The sequence below is a fragment of the Nothoprocta perdicaria genome, unplaced genomic scaffold (genome assembly GCF_003342845.1).
Source record: "Nothoprocta perdicaria isolate Ctin4 unplaced genomic scaffold, notPer1 scaffold_68, whole genome shotgun sequence".
Taxonomy (NCBI): Eukaryota; Metazoa; Chordata; class Aves; order Tinamiformes; family Tinamidae; genus Nothoprocta; species Nothoprocta perdicaria.
The window spans coordinates 1,985,005-2,002,892 of NW_020455954.1; the positions used below are offsets into that span (position 1 = coordinate 1,985,005).

General features: G+C 42.7%; 1 protein-coding gene across 1 annotated transcript; it reads right to left on the reverse strand.

The window, feature by feature from the left end:
• Positions 1-3,121: 3,121 nt before the first annotated feature.
• On the reverse strand, positions 3,122-17,806 carry SAMM50 (SAMM50 sorting and assembly machinery component). Its single transcript, XM_026050315.1, has 15 exons — positions 17,750-17,806; positions 16,448-16,558; positions 14,977-15,078; positions 14,228-14,315; positions 13,746-13,852; positions 11,905-12,035; positions 11,134-11,221; positions 10,462-10,590; positions 9,734-9,805; positions 8,815-8,901; positions 7,558-7,628; positions 6,695-6,762; positions 5,598-5,744; positions 4,876-5,017; positions 3,122-4,058 (listed from the first exon to the last, which is right to left on the reverse strand). The coding sequence occupies exons 1-15, from the start codon at positions 17,768-17,770 to the stop codon at positions 4,013-4,015; spliced, it is 1,410 nt and encodes a 469-aa protein (XP_025906100.1). The 5' UTR covers positions 17,771-17,806; the 3' UTR covers positions 3,122-4,012.
• Between the last annotated feature and the right edge of the window lie 82 nt (positions 17,807-17,888).

A 17,888-nucleotide genomic window follows, 5' to 3' on the forward strand; every position in this document is an offset into this window, starting at 1 on the left:
TTAAAGACTCCTCTACATGGAAATTCAGTAATTCGAGGGTGATTTTCCTGTTATCCCATATAAAATTCATAATCTCCCACACAGCAGATAAACTCCTCAATTCCCTTTACAGTCTGATTTTTCCATGTGGCACGAGAAACCGTTTTTGAGTAACTGCTCACCTAGAGCAGAGAGGAAGGGCCTAATCCAAGGTGCCTTCACTTTTTCACAGAATCTTGGAATCCAAGATTAAGGTTGGAAGGGACCTCCAGAGGTCATGTAGTCCAGTCCCCCTGCACACGCAGGGTCACCTAGAGCACAGGGCGGCATCCAAGCGGGTTTGGAAGATCTCCAGAGAAGGAGACTCCACAGCCTCCCTGGGCAGCCTGTGCCAGGGCTCTGGCACCCTCACTGCCAAGAAATCTTTCCTTTAGTTCCCGTGGAACTTTTGGTGCTTCAGTTTGTGGCCGTTTCCTCTAGTCTTATCACTCACTGGCCACCACTGAAAAGAGGCCGCCCCCTCCTCCTCACTGCCTCCCTTGAGGTATTTATACACGCTGATCAGGTCCCCCCTCAGCCTCCTCTTCTCCAGGCTGAACAGGCCCAGCTCCCTCAGCCTTTGCTCACAGGGCAGATGTTTCAGGCCCCTGATCATCCTGGTAGCCCTGCGCTGGACTCTCTCCAGCAGCTCCACATCACTCTTGTCCTGGGGAGCCCAGAACTGGACGCAGTACTCCAGATGTGGCCTCACCAGGGCTGAGTAGAGGGGGATGATCACTTCCCTCGACCTGCTGGAGACGCTTTTCTTAATGCACCCCAGGATCCCGTTGGCCTTCTTGGCCACCAGGGCACACTGCTGCCTCATGGTCAACTTGTCGTCCACCACGACGCCCAGGTCCCTCTCTGCAGGGCTGCTCTCCAGCGGTTCCACCCCTAATCTGTACTGGTGTCCAGGGTTATCCCTGCCCAAGTGCAGGACCCTGCACTTGCCCCTGTTGAACCTCATGAGGTTTCTCGCCGCCCAGTTGTCCAGTCTGTCCAGGTCCCTCTGGATGGCCGCACAGCCCTCTGGGGTATCAGCTACTCCTCCCTTTTCTCACTCCGCTTCCCTCCGCACGGCAGCAATTTCTATGCAGCTGCTCTACAAAAACAGCGGGTGCTTTGGAGACCTAGTAAGTGTCGTCCATTAGTGTCTGTGGCTCGGCAGGCGCTTCCGCTGGCAGCAAGTACAGGCCAAGCATGGCACAGGGCAACAGCAAAAGGCAGTTTTACATTGAAACGAATTTTCTTAAATGACAGAATGTCAGCAGCAAGTTTCTAAGGCGTGTATTTTTAAATTAAACACAGCTATGCTCTTAATCCCCTAGCAGGCCTGCTGCTTACGTGCTAGCAACGCTGCCTCTCGTCTTCCCCAAAAGCTACCTCGCCTCCTGCTCCTTAGCCCTGCCCAAAGGTGCTTCCTCTTCTAGATACAAAGAACAATTTCACCATTTTATTCTTAACAACTCCAGAAAAATCCCTCATCATCTAGGAAGCAGCCACACGACGATCCCTGCTGCTTTTCACACGATTGCAGTCTTCTTTCCGGCTCAGAGGTGCCCTCAATATCACATTAAGGCTCCAGAGCCCTTGGCCTGCAGAGCTGCTCTTATTCCTTCCGTGTGAAGGAAAAGGGCCCTCCTCTCCTCCCCACGTCTCTTTTATAGCACTGTACTCCAGTGTGATTTACATGTTGCCTCTGGAGAAATACTAGTATAATACTAATATGTAGCGTGGGTAACTCCTGAGCATTGTACTATGTGCCATGAAATATTTTCATCTGTCAGCAGGGTGGAAACCTGTGGACCAGACAAAGGTTCCTGTAACAGTTTTTCTCCCATTATTATTACTGGATAATACAACTCTGCCTGATGGAGTGTCACCTACCAAATGTGCTTCAAAGGATTATGCAGCCTTTAGCAAATTCTCCCCACCCTTACGTTAGGGCTACAGATCATAGTTTTCTCAAAGAGAAAACCTTATTTTTAGTGTGCAAACTGAGGCTATCTTTGACAGCCTCAAGAAGGCCATCTTTCCTTCTAAACTATCAAATGGTACTAGCTTAGCATTTTCTCTAAAGGACTAATTTTGAAGAGCCTTTAGTAACAAACACCGTGCACAAGTTTTTCAGGAGTTTTTTAGGCAATAGAATACATCTAACTTTATCAATATAATCGTAATAAACTTCAAACTTCTGAGGGAAAGATCTTAGGAGCATTTAGATATATAAACATTTCCATTCTTCCCACTAAAGCTATTTTTCTCTGTCAAAACGTATAGAGTACTAGTAAAAAAACAGTAATAGTTCTTGACCTTCTTAACTCTGTCTTGTTTTATACCATAAAGTCAAAAGAGTCATGCTAAATGCTTTGTTAACTACACATTTGCTGCAGTTGCAGTCTGAAAGACACACTGGAAAGAGCTCCCTATTAATTCACACACTCCTTCTGTTTTGTCCACCTGAGATCCTCTACGATGTAATCAACTAAACTAAAAGAACAGAGGGATGATTAGTCGAGCGGAGCTCTGCAAAACCAGGCACTGACCAGTTTCTAACCTTCACGTATTTTAGAAAATAAGTCCTCAAAATGCTTGCTTCCTGCAGTAGTGCAAAAGCAACATGTCCCCAAGCTAAAGCAACACACCTCTCCCTAGCAAGTCGAGTCTCAGGACTGACCTGACTGGCACAAAGACTTTCCTGGCTGCCCTCTCAGGACTTGGCAGCGAAGCCACCTCGCTCATCACTATTTGCCAAGGGCTGCCTATAGCCAGGGAGGAGACACATGAAGTATAGAACTTTTCTTAGTTTCTGTTAAAAAAGCCAGTCCTTGCCAATTATGCATGGAAATGTACAGCGCAGGGAAATCTAAATAAAGCAGCCTGAAATTCTACTCCCCTATAATATACTTTGTATTACCGTTTTAATTTTGTCAACACAAACGAACACAAAACATTTAGATGGGAAGAGAGTGGATTCTAGGCTCATACTATAACAACAGGTTAGGATTGATACATTTGTAGAGGTTTAATATATAACTATCTTGAAAGTCAAATCATTAGGGCTAGTGAGGCTTTAACCTCCACTGGGAATATAGTTTTAAACTGGAATTTATGCCAAGTGACAAAGCAAGAGGTCACTTTAAAATGAAAAGAACACTAATAGAAGGCACTAAAGAAAGATGCCTCAGGCATAAAAGCAAGCCAGTCAGTATCATGTGATCACAGCCAGACACCACTTCTTGCAACTGCTGCTGCTGAAAAAAATCCAGTTGGAAAACCCCAAATCAACTGCTTGTCTAACTGCCACAACCCACTCAAAACTGTGCCAAAGTAGGGAACTTTGAAAAGTCCAAAGTTATTCTTGAATTTTAATATTTACTGCGCTAGACAGCTGAACCTGACTTTTACAATAAGCAATTCGGATTTGTAGGAGTTTTTCTTCCAGTGCACGTTATTTTACAGTAAGAAAATATGTTTTATCAGAACATTCCCTTAATTTATAATAATTAGTTTTGTATCAAATCCTGTGATGCATAACACATTTTTCAAGGTCATTCCTTCAAAGAAGTTGATGATGGAGAAAAACTGTTGCCTCAATTTCTATGCCAGCCATCCACACACCTCATCATCCCAGCACTGGAAACCTGCAGCAGGAAGCGGGAAGGCTGCATGGGCAAATCACAGTTAACAATCCTGTGAAATGCATCCACGATCCAATTCCAACACAGTTATCTAACTTTTAAAGCAACAACTAATCAGGAAAAGCTAAAAGTTAAAATAGCTACAATTCTATGAACATTTTCACATCTTTAATAAAAATCAAAGCACCTTTAGAGCATAACTCTTTAATGGAGTTTCCTGTGAAGTCTGAGGTAAATCACTCAGATGTATATTTGTATTTGAAGAAAAAAAGCTTTCGAGCACATTGCACTGCATTATATTTTTGATTTCATACAGAGCTCAATTCCATATTCTGATGTAAAACATTTCTGTATCATAGAAATCTGATGCCTGCTCCAAACTGAACACCGTCACATATTCTGAAAAGACACAAGAAAACAGACAATATTAGTGATAAACAAGCTATACTGATCAAACGGAAGCTAATGCTCCCTATTCCAATGTTCCCTAGTTTTTCAGTATTTGGGACAGGCTTTGCTAAATAACTGCATTACCAATCTGTCATCTCTGTGGAGTTCACATTTGCAAGATAAAGCCCTTAGTTTTCAGGTTGCTGTTATTTGTTCACATTTCAAATGAATGACAAGCAAAACAGAATCTAACTTCTGTCTAAAATACAGATTATCTCACACTATATTTACTAATTATCTCACACTATATTATTTAAGTAAAGAACTTGAGTAAAGTAAGGCGTGAAGTTAAGTAAAGAACAGCTGCCCAACCTAGCTTTTCTGCTACATACTATTTAGTATGTATAAGCTAACTGATGCTAAGAATTTGTTCTCCCTTCCTCTTTATCAATACTTAAGTCTTTATTCATTTTTTAAGCAGCGACAATAAACTTGGTATTTCTCCAATTCCTTGTTTTTAGGAAGCTTAGGAAAACCCCATGAGCCGAGTGCTCATTTCCCCTAAAGAAATGAAAATCTGCTACACAGCTATGCATACATTTCAAGAACTGACCCCAAGTTCAATGAACTCTGGGACCTGAGATGTAAACAGCCTTAAAGAAGCACCGTGAAACCAAAAGAGCCACTAAAATTCTGAGAAATCTTTAAAGAAGAAACTGGCATTGCATAAAAAAAAATTAAGAGACAGCAGATTCTCTCTGCCAAATCCAAACAGAAGCGCAGGAACCTTTAAAACTAGTTAAAGAAATGTCTGTAAGCAACAAACCTGTCCCCAGCCTGCACTCCCATGGGGAAACAGTAGTTCAGTTCTAATCGAGCGATGTTTCCCAGGCGGAGCACGATGCCGGCTCCGTAAGACCATCGAATATACTCTGCCAGCTTCTGCAGATGAGCTCTGGGCCCGTCCCCTGAGAAGAGAAGAACAAGAGAACAAGAGTCAAGGCAGCCTGTCAAGGTGTTCAAAGCCTATCTTGACTTCCACAGCTACAAAACATTACCTAGGAGCACTGACGGCAAAGACTCACGACTCTATTATGCAGTAACTCTCACAAATACAAATTACCTCCAATTAAAACTACATACTTCTAAGATTCTGGTTGGATTGCTGGTTGATCTTCATTTCCCACCGTGGGGCACCTATTTGCACAATTCTGGAGACGTATACCAAAGATATAAATAAAAATCTAGAGCAAGTCTCTGTGAAATTCAAAGCAGATAGATCTGCTTGTCAGTTGTGCATAAAGTGTATCCCTTCTTTCCATCTACTTTCCATCAAGTCTACTTTCCATCAAGAAAGCTACATACCAAACAGCACTAACCATCAATTCACCATAGTTAACAGCAACACGGCCACTGGAGCGGCCACTGAAATACATGCAGTAAACAAACCTTTCTGAGGAAAACACACTTAGCTGCTCTCTTTTACTATTTGCTTTCTTTACACTTGGATAAGCAGGTCTTGCTGTACCCAGTTCTATCGAGTCTCACCGTAGTTAAGATTGCAGAGGTTTCCGGCATTGAGGAAGAAATGTGTTCGGAAAAGGTCTCCAAAGCCTCCCCGGCCTGGCCGGAAAGGGAGAGGGGTGTAGAGGTGCAAGCCACCAGCCCAGTAGGCTTCTCCTCCCAAGTAATCACCTATTTAGGGAAAATACAGGAAGCCAGGCATTTATTCCAGCATATATTAGCACAGCCATTTGTTCAAGTTGCAAGAACATAGCCCTAAGTTGTTCCACGCTGTACTGCTACCCCACTGCAACGCCTGGGTTTGATTCCAGCTCTCTAAAACCTCATCGCAATTAATTAAAAACTGGCACGTCCACAATTCTTTCTAGGGTGAATTCTCTCAATTCACGACTGAAACATTTGCCCTGGTTTTAAAGAAGGGGAGCTGGTAACAGGCAAGCAGTTCTTCCATAGTAACGGCAAGCAAATGCAGAATAAGGAAAAGAATGAAGGAAACTCCTGTCTCTTCAATCGCCTCCATAGATCGTGTTACCTTTTCCCCAATCTATTAGAACATGCGCTGTATCAGACAGAGATTTGATCTGACTGTTGCTAGCAACGTCTTTTGGGAACTTTTTAAGGTGGAAGGATGCTTACTAAAAGTCAAGATGACATGCCAGAAGTTTGAAACCTGGCACCTCTGTCAACAAAGATCCTAGGTCAACCTGAAGACAAAAAGATGGTTTTAGGAGCTCGCTCTCTTCTTCGACTTATTTTAATACAAGCCTTGCACTTGTGAAATTCCCTTTAAAAAGGCATGAGAAAATTGAATGTATTTTTGCATATGTGAAAGGTCTCAGATTAAGACCAAATGAATAAAGACACAGTAACACGTGCAAGTCTGAACAAATGCCTGCGTTACAGAAGTAGCTTAGGGCCTAACTGTGAACTACTGCACTTTATTCCATTGTGAACTACTAACATCATTACAGATCAAAGACAGATAACACTTCCAAGAGTTAAAGTGCTGAAATAGAACAATTCTTTTGAAACTACAGAAAACTTGAGGACACCCTGCGAGGCTTTGTTACGAACTAACGTGCACAACGTGGTCAGGGTAGTGGAACTGAAAAGCTGCAGACCTTCACTCTGTGGTCCAATGCTGTACATGCTGAATCCACGCACGCTTGTTGGTCCACCCAGGTAAAACCTAGGGAATACAGTCAAATTGAACGCTTCATTTCAAAGGAAGTACTTTAAAGTAGCTAGCAATACTTTACTGTAACTTTTCAGAATTACAGGCATCTTCACTAGAGGTTTAGTAAGGGGCATTTATATACAATTTTTGTTTCTAAATCTAAATATCGATGCATTCGAGATAATTTCCAAAATAAAGTATTGAAAAAAAAACAGAACATCTCACAAAAATCAGCTTAAAAGGCTTCCCCGTCTCTTTGTGGCCCAACATTGAAGAACCACTCTGAATTCGAGTCTCAAACTGTTACAATATTGTCAAAGAAATACTATAGGTAAGATGTCATTACAGATGAAGCTAACATAATTAAGACTTGGCATTTAGTGTGAATAAATTTAAGCCTTAAGCCATCTTCTAGTGATCTTTCATCACAACTGTGAGGGTACAAAATTTGATAAAAAGCCAAAGAGACAGGATAGAATTATTTCTAAAAACACCTCCTGTCTCTATAGCACTGCCTACACCTGATGTGAAATTTGGCAGATATAATGGTATTTACCTGAAGGCAGTGCTACTATGCAGCAAATTCTAAAGGTATAGCACCCCAGGATGAAAAATCAAAAGCATGCCCAAGTATCTCCATGGAATTAAAGCTAACTAGATGTTTATTTTTTTTCTCCTCAAAATCAGAAATGTTTCTCTTGTTTCTCTCTTCTACTGGAGTTTCCGGTATACGTTACCTGGGGCGACTATAAGCAATTATGAAAGTTTTTATTAGAAAAGAAATAAAAGCTTATGGAGGTTGCTTGCCTATCAGCTATGCTAGATGGTTTGTCTCCAATGGGAATCAGCATTCCACCCCAAAGTGATGCTGAAAAAACCTGCAGAAAAAGAGAAGAAGTTGAAAAGCTGTTTACTAAAATGCATTATTGAAACTCCCTAAAAAAAGTGTTACTAAAACTCCATCGCTCAGCTACAGGCTGAGGTCCCATTATTCTGGCAAAGTTATGGATGAGGATGGGGTGGATGTGGATATCATCCTTCCAACAATTGTATTTTCAGAGAACTCTTGAGCACTGCTGCCCTCTTCCGATACTACGACGTGCTGCACCTGGAAAAAGGCACAGCACTTTTACTCCTAGAGCTACTCCTGCAGTATCCAAAGGGACAGTGATCCAGCTCAGCTTTCAAGATCTGAAAGAAAACAACATCTACTGACATAACTTACACCTGGCAACTTTAAACCCATAGGGAGCTACGTCCTACAAATGCCTTCCAAAAACGTGACCAGTAACCTGCTTAGAAAGTAGCCTTATACTTTCTAGAAACCATCTGACTTGTAGAATCCACTCTATTGATACCAAGACTGTCACGACGAGATGGTGCAGGCCACGCCAGTCTGACAACACACGTGCAAAAGGCAGCTGTGTGCAAGACCAGGGAGTCACACAAACCGTGGGGTGCCACGTGCTCCACCGCCTCTCTTACTGACTTCCAGCCACATTAACTGCCATGGGAAGGAATAGTGTCCCCTTGGTGCAGCTGCTAAATTACCTCCCCGGAGATTCCCACCAACTTTCTCGGCTAAAGCTCTGGATATTCATATATATGAGGACAACTGGAAGGACACTCATCAATCAATCAGTTAATTATTACTTGAACTATGCAAGCAGCTTCATGTTTTTCATGCCAAAATTTCCAAAATACTCGTAATTGGGTAAAAGAAAGGTAACAAAAGATGTATTAAGTTTTTCAAAAACACTCTATTAAAGATCACGACGGATGACACGAACTGCTTTCAAAAGAAAAATAGTTCCTATCATTAAGTATCAGACAAGTCCTTTCTTTCCACAATATCCACTTTCAACAAGTGACCGTACATGGTAAGAAGGAAAAGAAAAAAAAAAAAGACTATTTCACTTCCAAAAACAAATCAAGACATCCATCCCATCCCTCGTCCTTTCCATGATTTTTTTCTAATCCGTGATGAAAATTCACCGTAAGACAGAGCTTTTGATATCTCATCTGCTAACTCACCATTACTAAAACATCATTTAAAATAATTACCGACTCCCACAGAAGCTGCTTATTCAACTGAAATTCAAAATCCTCCTTCAGAAAGCTCACATCTCCGCCTGTATAGCCAGCCAACTCCTGCAAAGACAAAAAGCACAAAAGCTGCAGCAGGGATCACATTTTTCTTCCTCCTCAAAACTCAGGAAATCTGCATCATCTCCAGCATTTCGTTTTTCTGTCAAGAAGCACAGAAACACCAGGATGGAGACAGAGATCAATTTCACAAGCAAAAATTATTCTCTGTGCCAAACTGATACCTGCACGTACCCTTGAGGGGTATTTTTACCAGCCTTTCAGTTTTAACTATAAGACTTAGAAGCTTTGTAAGTTATAGGACCAAAATTGGAAAAGGACCAATTGGAACAGGCTGCCCAGGGAGGCTGTGGAGTCTCCTTCTCTGGAGATCTTCCCAACCCGCCTGGGTGCCGCCCTGTGCCCCGTGCTCTGGGTGTCCCTGCTGGAGCAGGGGGTTGGACTAGATGATCCCTAGGGGTCCCTTCCAACCTCAACCAGTCTGTGACTCTGTGAAAATCTATTAATTTAACAGGGTAGTGAGAGAAAACAGGAGACAAAGACCTACTCTCAAGTGTACAGTGGGTATGGTCAGGGATAACATGTCCCATGTAACAAATAATTTAACGCCAATGATGGGATGAATGAGTGTCCTGCTGGCTGACTAATGGCACATAAATGAAAATATTCACCTCTAGAAATAAGCTGACAGGGCTTACAAGACAAACAAGTTTACAGACATGCACTGTAAAGATAAAAGGTAACTAGTGCTCATTGTGATTCATTTCAGATTAATTTTTAAGTTTCAACATCTTTTCCACGAACATTAACCAGATAAGATTTGCTCAAACACATGTAGAGGTAACGTTCACTAAGAGCACTGGTGACTCAATACTACCTGATTAATTTTCAGCAAGGCACCTCGTCTTGGCAGAATAGAAGAGTTCCGGGAATCGATAACCATGGCGTGCTGAGAAAAATCATAAATTATTTTTAGTTTTTTACACCAGCTGAACATCACAGAGAATCTCTATCTTTTGCTATCAAAAACTTTGCACTCAGTAGAAGACAACAGCAGGTTGAACTAAAGCCACTTTAGCTGCCTGGATTTAAGAACTTAGCTTTGACGTTAGAGGCCACATCAAATACAGTTACACATTTTGTCCACCGTACACACAGCAATAAATTAGGAAAAAAGTCTCATGGCAAATCACTAATTTTGTGACAGTAACTTGCAAGTAGTCCGTCTCCTGGAATTTATGGGGTAAAAATCAAAGATGGCAAGTAACCAACACATGCTGCAGGAAATAACACTTCCAAAGAGAACAGCTACTTTTTAGGAGGAGGAATGTGTCTGTCCTACTCTTCTGCAACATGGGATGATGCTGCAGAAAGAGGCTGGCAACGACATGGGGGAAGTGTCTTTTATGCTGTCCTACAGAGAGCACAAAGCAGCTTCTGAACAAAACAAACCTTCTCTTTTTGGACTCCTGCAAGATTGGCCAAACAAGGCAAAAGACACTTCAGTAAAATACAATGCCCACTAAACAAGAGAAGCTGCTTTGGTATCTTTCTTCAATTAGACAAAGCCACATGCACACTATTCATGGTAGGAAAAAGCCTCACAGAGAGAGAAGATTTCAGAGAGTGTCCACTTTCTTCTCGAACAGAAAAGGAGGCTGTTCTGGCAAGGCAGCCAAGCTCTCTCCACACACCCTCCCACTTCAGCGTGTGGTTGGTCTTCCAGATTGGAAACTACAAAAGAAAAAAAAAATAAGAATTAAGACAGAAAAAAAAAATGCTACAAAATTTTCCTCGATATGTTTCTTTTTAAAATTTATTTGTACAGGAATCTATGCTTCTTCTTTCCAAACCCCTTGGGGATCAATCATTCCTCATTTTGGAGTAAACTGCACTCCAGTCAGAGAACTTCACTCTCTGAATAGGTGCATGCTGTTAAATCCATCTCAAATGAAAAACATTTTGAATTAGTTTGAGACGGTGCACCAAGCAACCAGCCAACTTTCTGAAATTATGTTTCAACTCTTATTTTTTGGGGGAGAAGGCAGGCATATATATTAGACCAAATTGATACTAAGTTCTGTGGAAAAAAAAAAAGGAGGTATCACATCTGCCATCTTAGATTTGTCGCCCTCTTTCAAATAGCAACACGTTTGTCCCCTGCACAAGTATTTCCATCACAGAAAAAAATAAAACCAAGCAAATACTGGCAAGAGCTAGTCATGAGCAGAACGAAATGAAAAGGAGGCACGTGCTGCACTCTGGCACTGCACTTACATTGAATTCTGTTGATACTCCCCTATCCGTTTCACGCAGAGAGCTCCACGGGAACTGTCCGGTTACTTTGTACAGGTTAACTGAAAAACTGAAACACCGCACGGTCGGGGCATTTGAAAGTGAAATTAAATAGGCTGGACTTCAAATTCACACAAAAATTTAGGGAAGCAGCTCTATTACACGACTTGTTATAGTAAAGTAATAAATTTAATTACTCAATGGAAGAAACTATTTTCTACATTTAACTGTTATGTAGAGGGAAAATAGTGTACGAAATAAATGAACACGATGGACCGATAGCTATAAGTTAGCATATTATTGCATTATTATTATTAATAGCCTTCCTGAATTTAAAATTTAACAAGTAGATACTTTGACTAAACCTGCATTAAGTAAAAACAATGAATAACTTATAGGTTTTGGCCTCTCAAGAAAAATCCTCACTCCTAACATTGCCATTTTCATTTCCACTGCTAAAGCTTAAGTTTCTGCTAATAAGTCATCAGTCTGCAAGAATCAAGCTTGGCAATCAGCTCCTAAATGGCTCTGTTCTGGCAGGAAGGAAAAAAAAAGACTTTCTTGTACCTGTACAACACATCTCTCAGCTCAAAACATGCTGGAATAAAGCACGATTTGCATAAATCGAAACACAGAAACCATATTTTTCTATTTGTGCATGCGCTCTCAAAACCAGATATGCTTTGAACTGCTGCTATTCCTTCATTAGAACAGAAATACTCAAAAGAAAGAAAAACAAAAGGCATTCCCTACTTTCTTTCAAAGTTTCCAGGCTGTGGTTTGAAGAGCGACAGGCCGTAAGATGTTTCCTTTGTTCCATAGGAGAACTGGAAGGTTACCTTTTCTGCACGCCCAAAGAGGTTTGGGAACTTAAGCCCAAGTACCTAGGAAAAACAGAAAAATACATCACAATGTTTGCTACCTTGTCTCCCAATTGCACACTGAAGTTGAGTATAAGCAAAGCTAGGAATGAGAAAACAAGGACACTAAAAAAAATAGTCTCCACCAAATATGCTTTGTGTAAGCACTCTTTGCACTGGCAGCAAAAACCACCACAAGAGCACAGACTAGTTAGTATCATCCCACTTTTAGTGCTGTACAGTAGCTGCTCATTTAATCTGTGTTCTCCTTGTACCATCATTACTACTCTTCTCTCAAGGAAAATCTTCCAGCTGGTGGAGAAGCCTGGGAACATCCACCTCGGGCACAATAAAGCACTGCTTTGCCATCGCAGCCTTTCCAGCGACCACTGAGCACACTTGATCAGGAGAGAAGCAAAAAGGGAATTTTATGGGAAATTTATGAGCGCTGAAACACTATCCCATACTTCTGTGATGTTGTTATCCCATACTGTTGTTTTGAGGTGCTTTTGCAGTCGGTTCTGACAGCAGTCCAACATATCACTACAATTTGTCAGACACTACAGTTACACTCTTCTGCCTGCTCAGACACAAATTCCCAAATAATACCAGACATCTGGCAGAAAGGAAGGAGCATCTTTCTCCTGGTCACAGCTTCCACCACAGCTGTTCTATGGTTGTATGTTCTTTTTTAAAAAGAATGTAAAGAAACTCTGCCAAATTGGTACAGCCAATGCCATGTACCAGGTCCTGACTGCCTTTCTCTAGCTGCTACTGGAAGCACATCAGTCACCCAAACGTATTTGGTTTTTGCAATGATGGCTCCTGTGCATTTATCTATCTAACTCATCAGAATTCAAAAGCTTGTTGGTATGAAACATTACACCAACAAACTTTAGATGAATTCAAGGGATTAGAATAACCTATTCAATCCTAACAGAAACGTAACCTCTGCTCTACATGTACGAGTCTTTTTTACTACCCAAAAAGTTTTACTTCTGAGTCAGAAATGAATATCAAATAAAGGGGAAGTACAGTAGAAGACAGTGAAACTAAAGGAGCTTTAGGACTGTTTTCAAATGCGCTCAAAGCAACACGCAGCATCTCCCACAGCTTTCCTTTAGGTCGCAGTTCCCTGGCCACTGCACGCAGCCCCTGCGCCGCGTCAGCTCCTGTGCTCCCTGCACCCGTGCAGCACCATCACCTGAGCTGTGCTGTATCCGACCAGGGTAAAAATACCCCTAAGAAAAGGATGAGCCCCTTGATCTGGCTTAGCTACCCAGCCTGGGTACAGCTGCCCCGGGCACGTGAGAAAGCAGAAGGGGTGCTTGAAGGAGCTGGTGGCAGCAGGATGTGCTTAACCCAGCTCTTCTGCTGGGCCACGTCAGCAGGGCCCCGCGGTGGGTGCCACTTTTGTGTCCTCTTGTAATGGTTTTCATGCAAGGTTTTAAGTTCGTATACCTTTAACTATCCTGGGCTATATAAATGTGAAATGGAAGCAAATGGAAACAGGATGGACGGAAGTCAATAACAGACTGCTTGTCTAGTACAAAAAGTCTCTTCAGAGACAAAGACTTTACAAGGGCCTAGAAAAGCTGGATCAAGAAAGTAATTTGGCTTTGATCCAGTCCTCCCTTATTTAATGATCAAATTCATTCTCGGCTTTGAAACGTGATAAGGCATTCATAAGACATTCATCAAAAGGCATTCATAATTATTTGAAATCATCCATACCATGCTGCCTTCATTGTTGCCAACCATTGTGTTATAGCTTCCAGTAAGTCTTCTCAATTCAGTTACTTCAAAAGTTACATCTAAACCATTCGGAAGGGCATCATCTCCTGCATAAATAAATGAATGTTGTAGCTAGAAATCTGCTCAAATAGCAGTCTATTTGAAAAAAATATGCTGACAAAAAATAACCGAATAGCTTCAAAATTGCTGGAACTGAACAATAATAAAAGTCTTCATTATGAAGAAATATGGCTGAGAAAAAAAACCTGCTTTGGATCCATGAAGACCATCAAAGCACAACTGCCTTTAGCCATTCAACACACTAGCTTAAATATGAGCTAGTAACGTTTGTTTGTTACCGCCTATTAAAAGCAAAGGTTTACACAAATTTCCATGTTAAAAGAAATAAAAAGGGAAGTGGTCTAGAGAGAACAAGAAAGATGGTGTCAGAAAAAGCAGGTACGACTGGGGGCAATACACACCCTGACAGGTGTCGATCAGCACCTCCACCTGCCTGAAGATTCCCAAGCGAAGCAGCTTCTCTCGAGCTTCGTGGGATTTTCTCATGACCTACAAGGCGAGATAAGCAGCTTAGTGATCAGTTACTGAAAAATAATTAGGCTAAGACAGTTAGCAGGCAGCTAAGTTATACAATAGGCACGGGGTTTGTATACCAAGACATATTTGTGTGCCTTCAAAACAGATCACAGGGAAATGAATGCTCACATCAATAACGAGACTGAGAGCAGACGCCGGCTTCTTGTTTGCTTGCACTATAACAGATCTAACAGTTAACATAGATTTAAGTTAATTCAAAATCATTATTCAAATGGGTTTATAAAACTTTAGTCGCACACATCCATTTACTGGGTCCATACTTTTTGGAAAAAAAAATTGTATTCTGCTTAAACCTAAACTAATTTACAATTTACTAATTTATTAGATTACACAGCCTCACACACACTCTCTGAAAGCAAAAAAAAAAAAACCAAAATAAAGGCTTGGTCTGCATGGGACAGTTTACCATCTCTCCATGCCTTTAGCTGAATAACTTAAGTAAGAAATCCTGGTAAGGTATTTCAAGTTTAACATCCATATCATAATTTTAGAAATCTCCTAAAATTAGCAATCTTGCCCCACATAAGACGAGGGCAGTTCAAAGAAGGAATGAAGAGAAAATCAAAATCTCATTTTTTACAATAATCGGCCTGATAGTCACTACAGCACTTACATCAATGAGATTTTTAGCCTTGAAAACGTCACAGATTTCATACATGATAATGTCATCTTTGGTCCTTCCAAGTCCATCGAAGTGTACATGCTGAACCACCACCTAAACATAATAGATGTTTAAAAATAAATACTGAATTTAAAAGTAATTATTGAATATTGAATACGATGATAAATACCAAGATAACGTGCACAGAAAAAAATATTGCTTTCCCAGTGAAGGTAAAGATGCTACAGATTCATATTTTAAATACTAAAAATTTACATTATCAGACACCAGCGCTATCAACAATTCTGGAAAACTGTTCCTGTAACACAAACAAAACCAAAAAGTTTATTCTCATTTCAAATCTCAAACTGATTTAATAAGAAGACTGTAATAGACACTTGTCAGGATTTTAGTCACAGAGTCTTAGGAACAAAGTCACTACTAAAATCACAGGCAGATCTTAAGAAACATAAAGCAATGCGTGTGATTAGTTGCAGTTAACTTCTCAAACCAGTTACACACACAAAAATATCACAAGCCATAAATATTTAAAGCCTACAAAATTGTTACCACTACTAGAACATTGATTAAAATTCACTTCAAGATCACTAGTACTATGAGGTTTGACATTTTCTTAAAATCATTTATCTTTTCACATAACCATTTGAGACCATTTTATCTTAAAAACCACAGCAAATTCCGCTGGAACTAATGCACTACAATAATAACACGGCCCTCATTTTTCCAGCCTCTTCACTACAACTTTTGAATAATGAACTCTGAACTCTCTTTTTGAACTCTGTCCAAACAAACAAAAAAAAAAAGGCAAATGTTTTATGCAGTTATAACTAACAAAACAGCAGCACAAGAGCACCCTAGACCTACTGTAAATTGCTGAAAAAATCTGTTGAACGCACAAGTAAATAAAGAACAAGCTTTATTACCTGGCTTCTGGCTGGGATGATTCTGAGCATTATTGGGGAAAGAAAAACTACATAAAAAATGACGATAACGCATCTTTGTGTGTCCCCTCCAGCACAGTCAAACATATTACGGGCCAAGACAAACCGGCTGTCGCACGCGGAGCGGTGTAGGAAGTCACCGTCCCCTGGCTGGAGCGCCCGCTTGCCCTGCCCCGGGGCTTCAGGTGGTGGCAGCTCGCCCTGCTGGCCTGGCTACCCTGCACTCCCGCGGCGCAGGGAGGGCAGCTGCACACCCCGCTACTGCCCACGGGGCAGAAACCTCCGATGAGAGAGTGCAGAACGCACCAGCGAGAAGCGGGCGCTACGGCTCCCTCCGAATTTCGATGCAAGAGAGAACAATAAAGAGAAAACCCCAGGCTAAACGTACAGTATCACACTGGCTTCTTTCACACCTTCAACCTTCCTTTACACAGATCCTGTGGGAAAAACCATCAGCGAAGCCTGCAAAGCTGCGAAGGCCTCTTTGTTGAGGCAAATGAAGACACCCTTGAGTTTCTTACATCTTTGTTCTCGAGAATTTCCTGCTTGGCTTCAGGTTCAACTTCAACCAGTTCCGCTTCCTCTCCCAGCGCCCCAAAGTCCGGCCCGCTCATGGGAAGGGGCTCCAAACTCTGCAAGGACAGAATGTATTAAGCACGGCCTTTTCTTCTCTTGCGTGATTTGCACAGTGTCTTTCCCGAAGTAAGGAAACCGCACTCCTGAAGCTGTGCCCATCAGCTCATAGGGAAAAAAAAAGATCAAAAGAGTTAAAATTTGTGGAATTACCAGCACTAAAAATTACCAGTACCAAAAGGTTTAGCGAAAGCTGAACTGCTTTCATGTTCAGCGGTTTCTTGGAAGGGCTCTGCACATGTCTTCAAGTGGCTGTAAAGCCCAGTACTAAAAATGGGGTATACATCCAAATTATCCTTAAATGTTTCTTTACCTACCTTCCTAAGGCATTTCCAAACCAAAAAAAAAAAAAAAAAAAAGTCTTGCTTTTCTGTAATTATTCATCTAGTTCCTTCAAAATTCGAAAAAATAATGGTAATCCCACTTAAAAAGAATTTAAAAAGCTTTTCTTTTACAAACAATCTTATTTTTAAGGCATATTCACAGCGTCGACGAACTGGAAAGATGAAAGCCCGTGTTCATAAACAGGCAGCCAGGCCCCATCTCAAGCTGTCACAGGCTGGTTGAGGCTCGGGGGAGGGAGAGGAGCTTGAGCGCTAACCACTGAGGGATAAGAAAGGGGGTCCGGCGCGTTACTTTGTATGCGTTTATATTTTAAGATTTAAGAAAAGACTGCAAAAGGAGGCGGGGGAAGGGGCCGTGCTGCGCGACGCAGCAGGGCGGGTAACTGCGCGGTGCCGCTGCGGGGCTGCTGCACACCAGGGCCGGGTCACGGCCGCACAGATCCCTCTCTCGCTCCCCGGCAGCGCTGGAGCAGGGAAAACAGCGCCTAGATACCGCGTAGCAGGCAGGCAGGCAGCAACGGGCCCCCGTTTGGCTACGGCTTTACTCCGCACAGGATACAGAGGCGAGCGGGGGCCGGGCAAAAGGCCGTTAAAGGGGACGGGATGAGGGGACACTCGGGGCCCAGCGGCGCTCTCCGCTCCCCGCCGCTTCCAGCGGCCCGCGGGGCGGCGCGGAGGCCGCCTCGAGCGCCGAGCCGGCCCCGCCGCGGCCGCCACAGGCCGGGCGCGGCGGCCCGGCCCCCAAGGTGACCCGACCTGGGCGGCCCGGCCCCCAAGGTGACCCCGCTAGCGGCCGCTGGGGCCCGCGGGGAGGGCGCGGGGTGCGCGGGCGCAGCGCGGCCTTACCCGGGCGTGCACGGTGCCCATGGCGGCGGCGCGGCGAGGGGCGACGGCCGCCGCGGATCAACGCCGCAGCGCGGCCGCGGCCATGACAGCGCCCCGCCCCGGCCCCCATTGGCCTGAAAGGAGGGAAGGGGCGGGGCGA

Bases quoted from the DNA above. Each gene is read 5' to 3' on its own strand.
- SAMM50 (XM_026050315.1), bottom strand. From the start codon at position 17,770: ATGGGCACCGTGCACGCCCGG. The intron at 13,853-14,227 runs GTGTGTATTGCC...TTATTTATGCAG, and splicing joins GCTGATCGACACCTGTCAGG to GAGATGATGCCCTTCCGAAT. The intron at 7,629-8,814 runs GTAATTATTTTA...CTTTTTCTGCAG, and splicing joins AGCAGCTTCTGTGGGAGTCG to GTTTTTTCAGCATCACTTTG.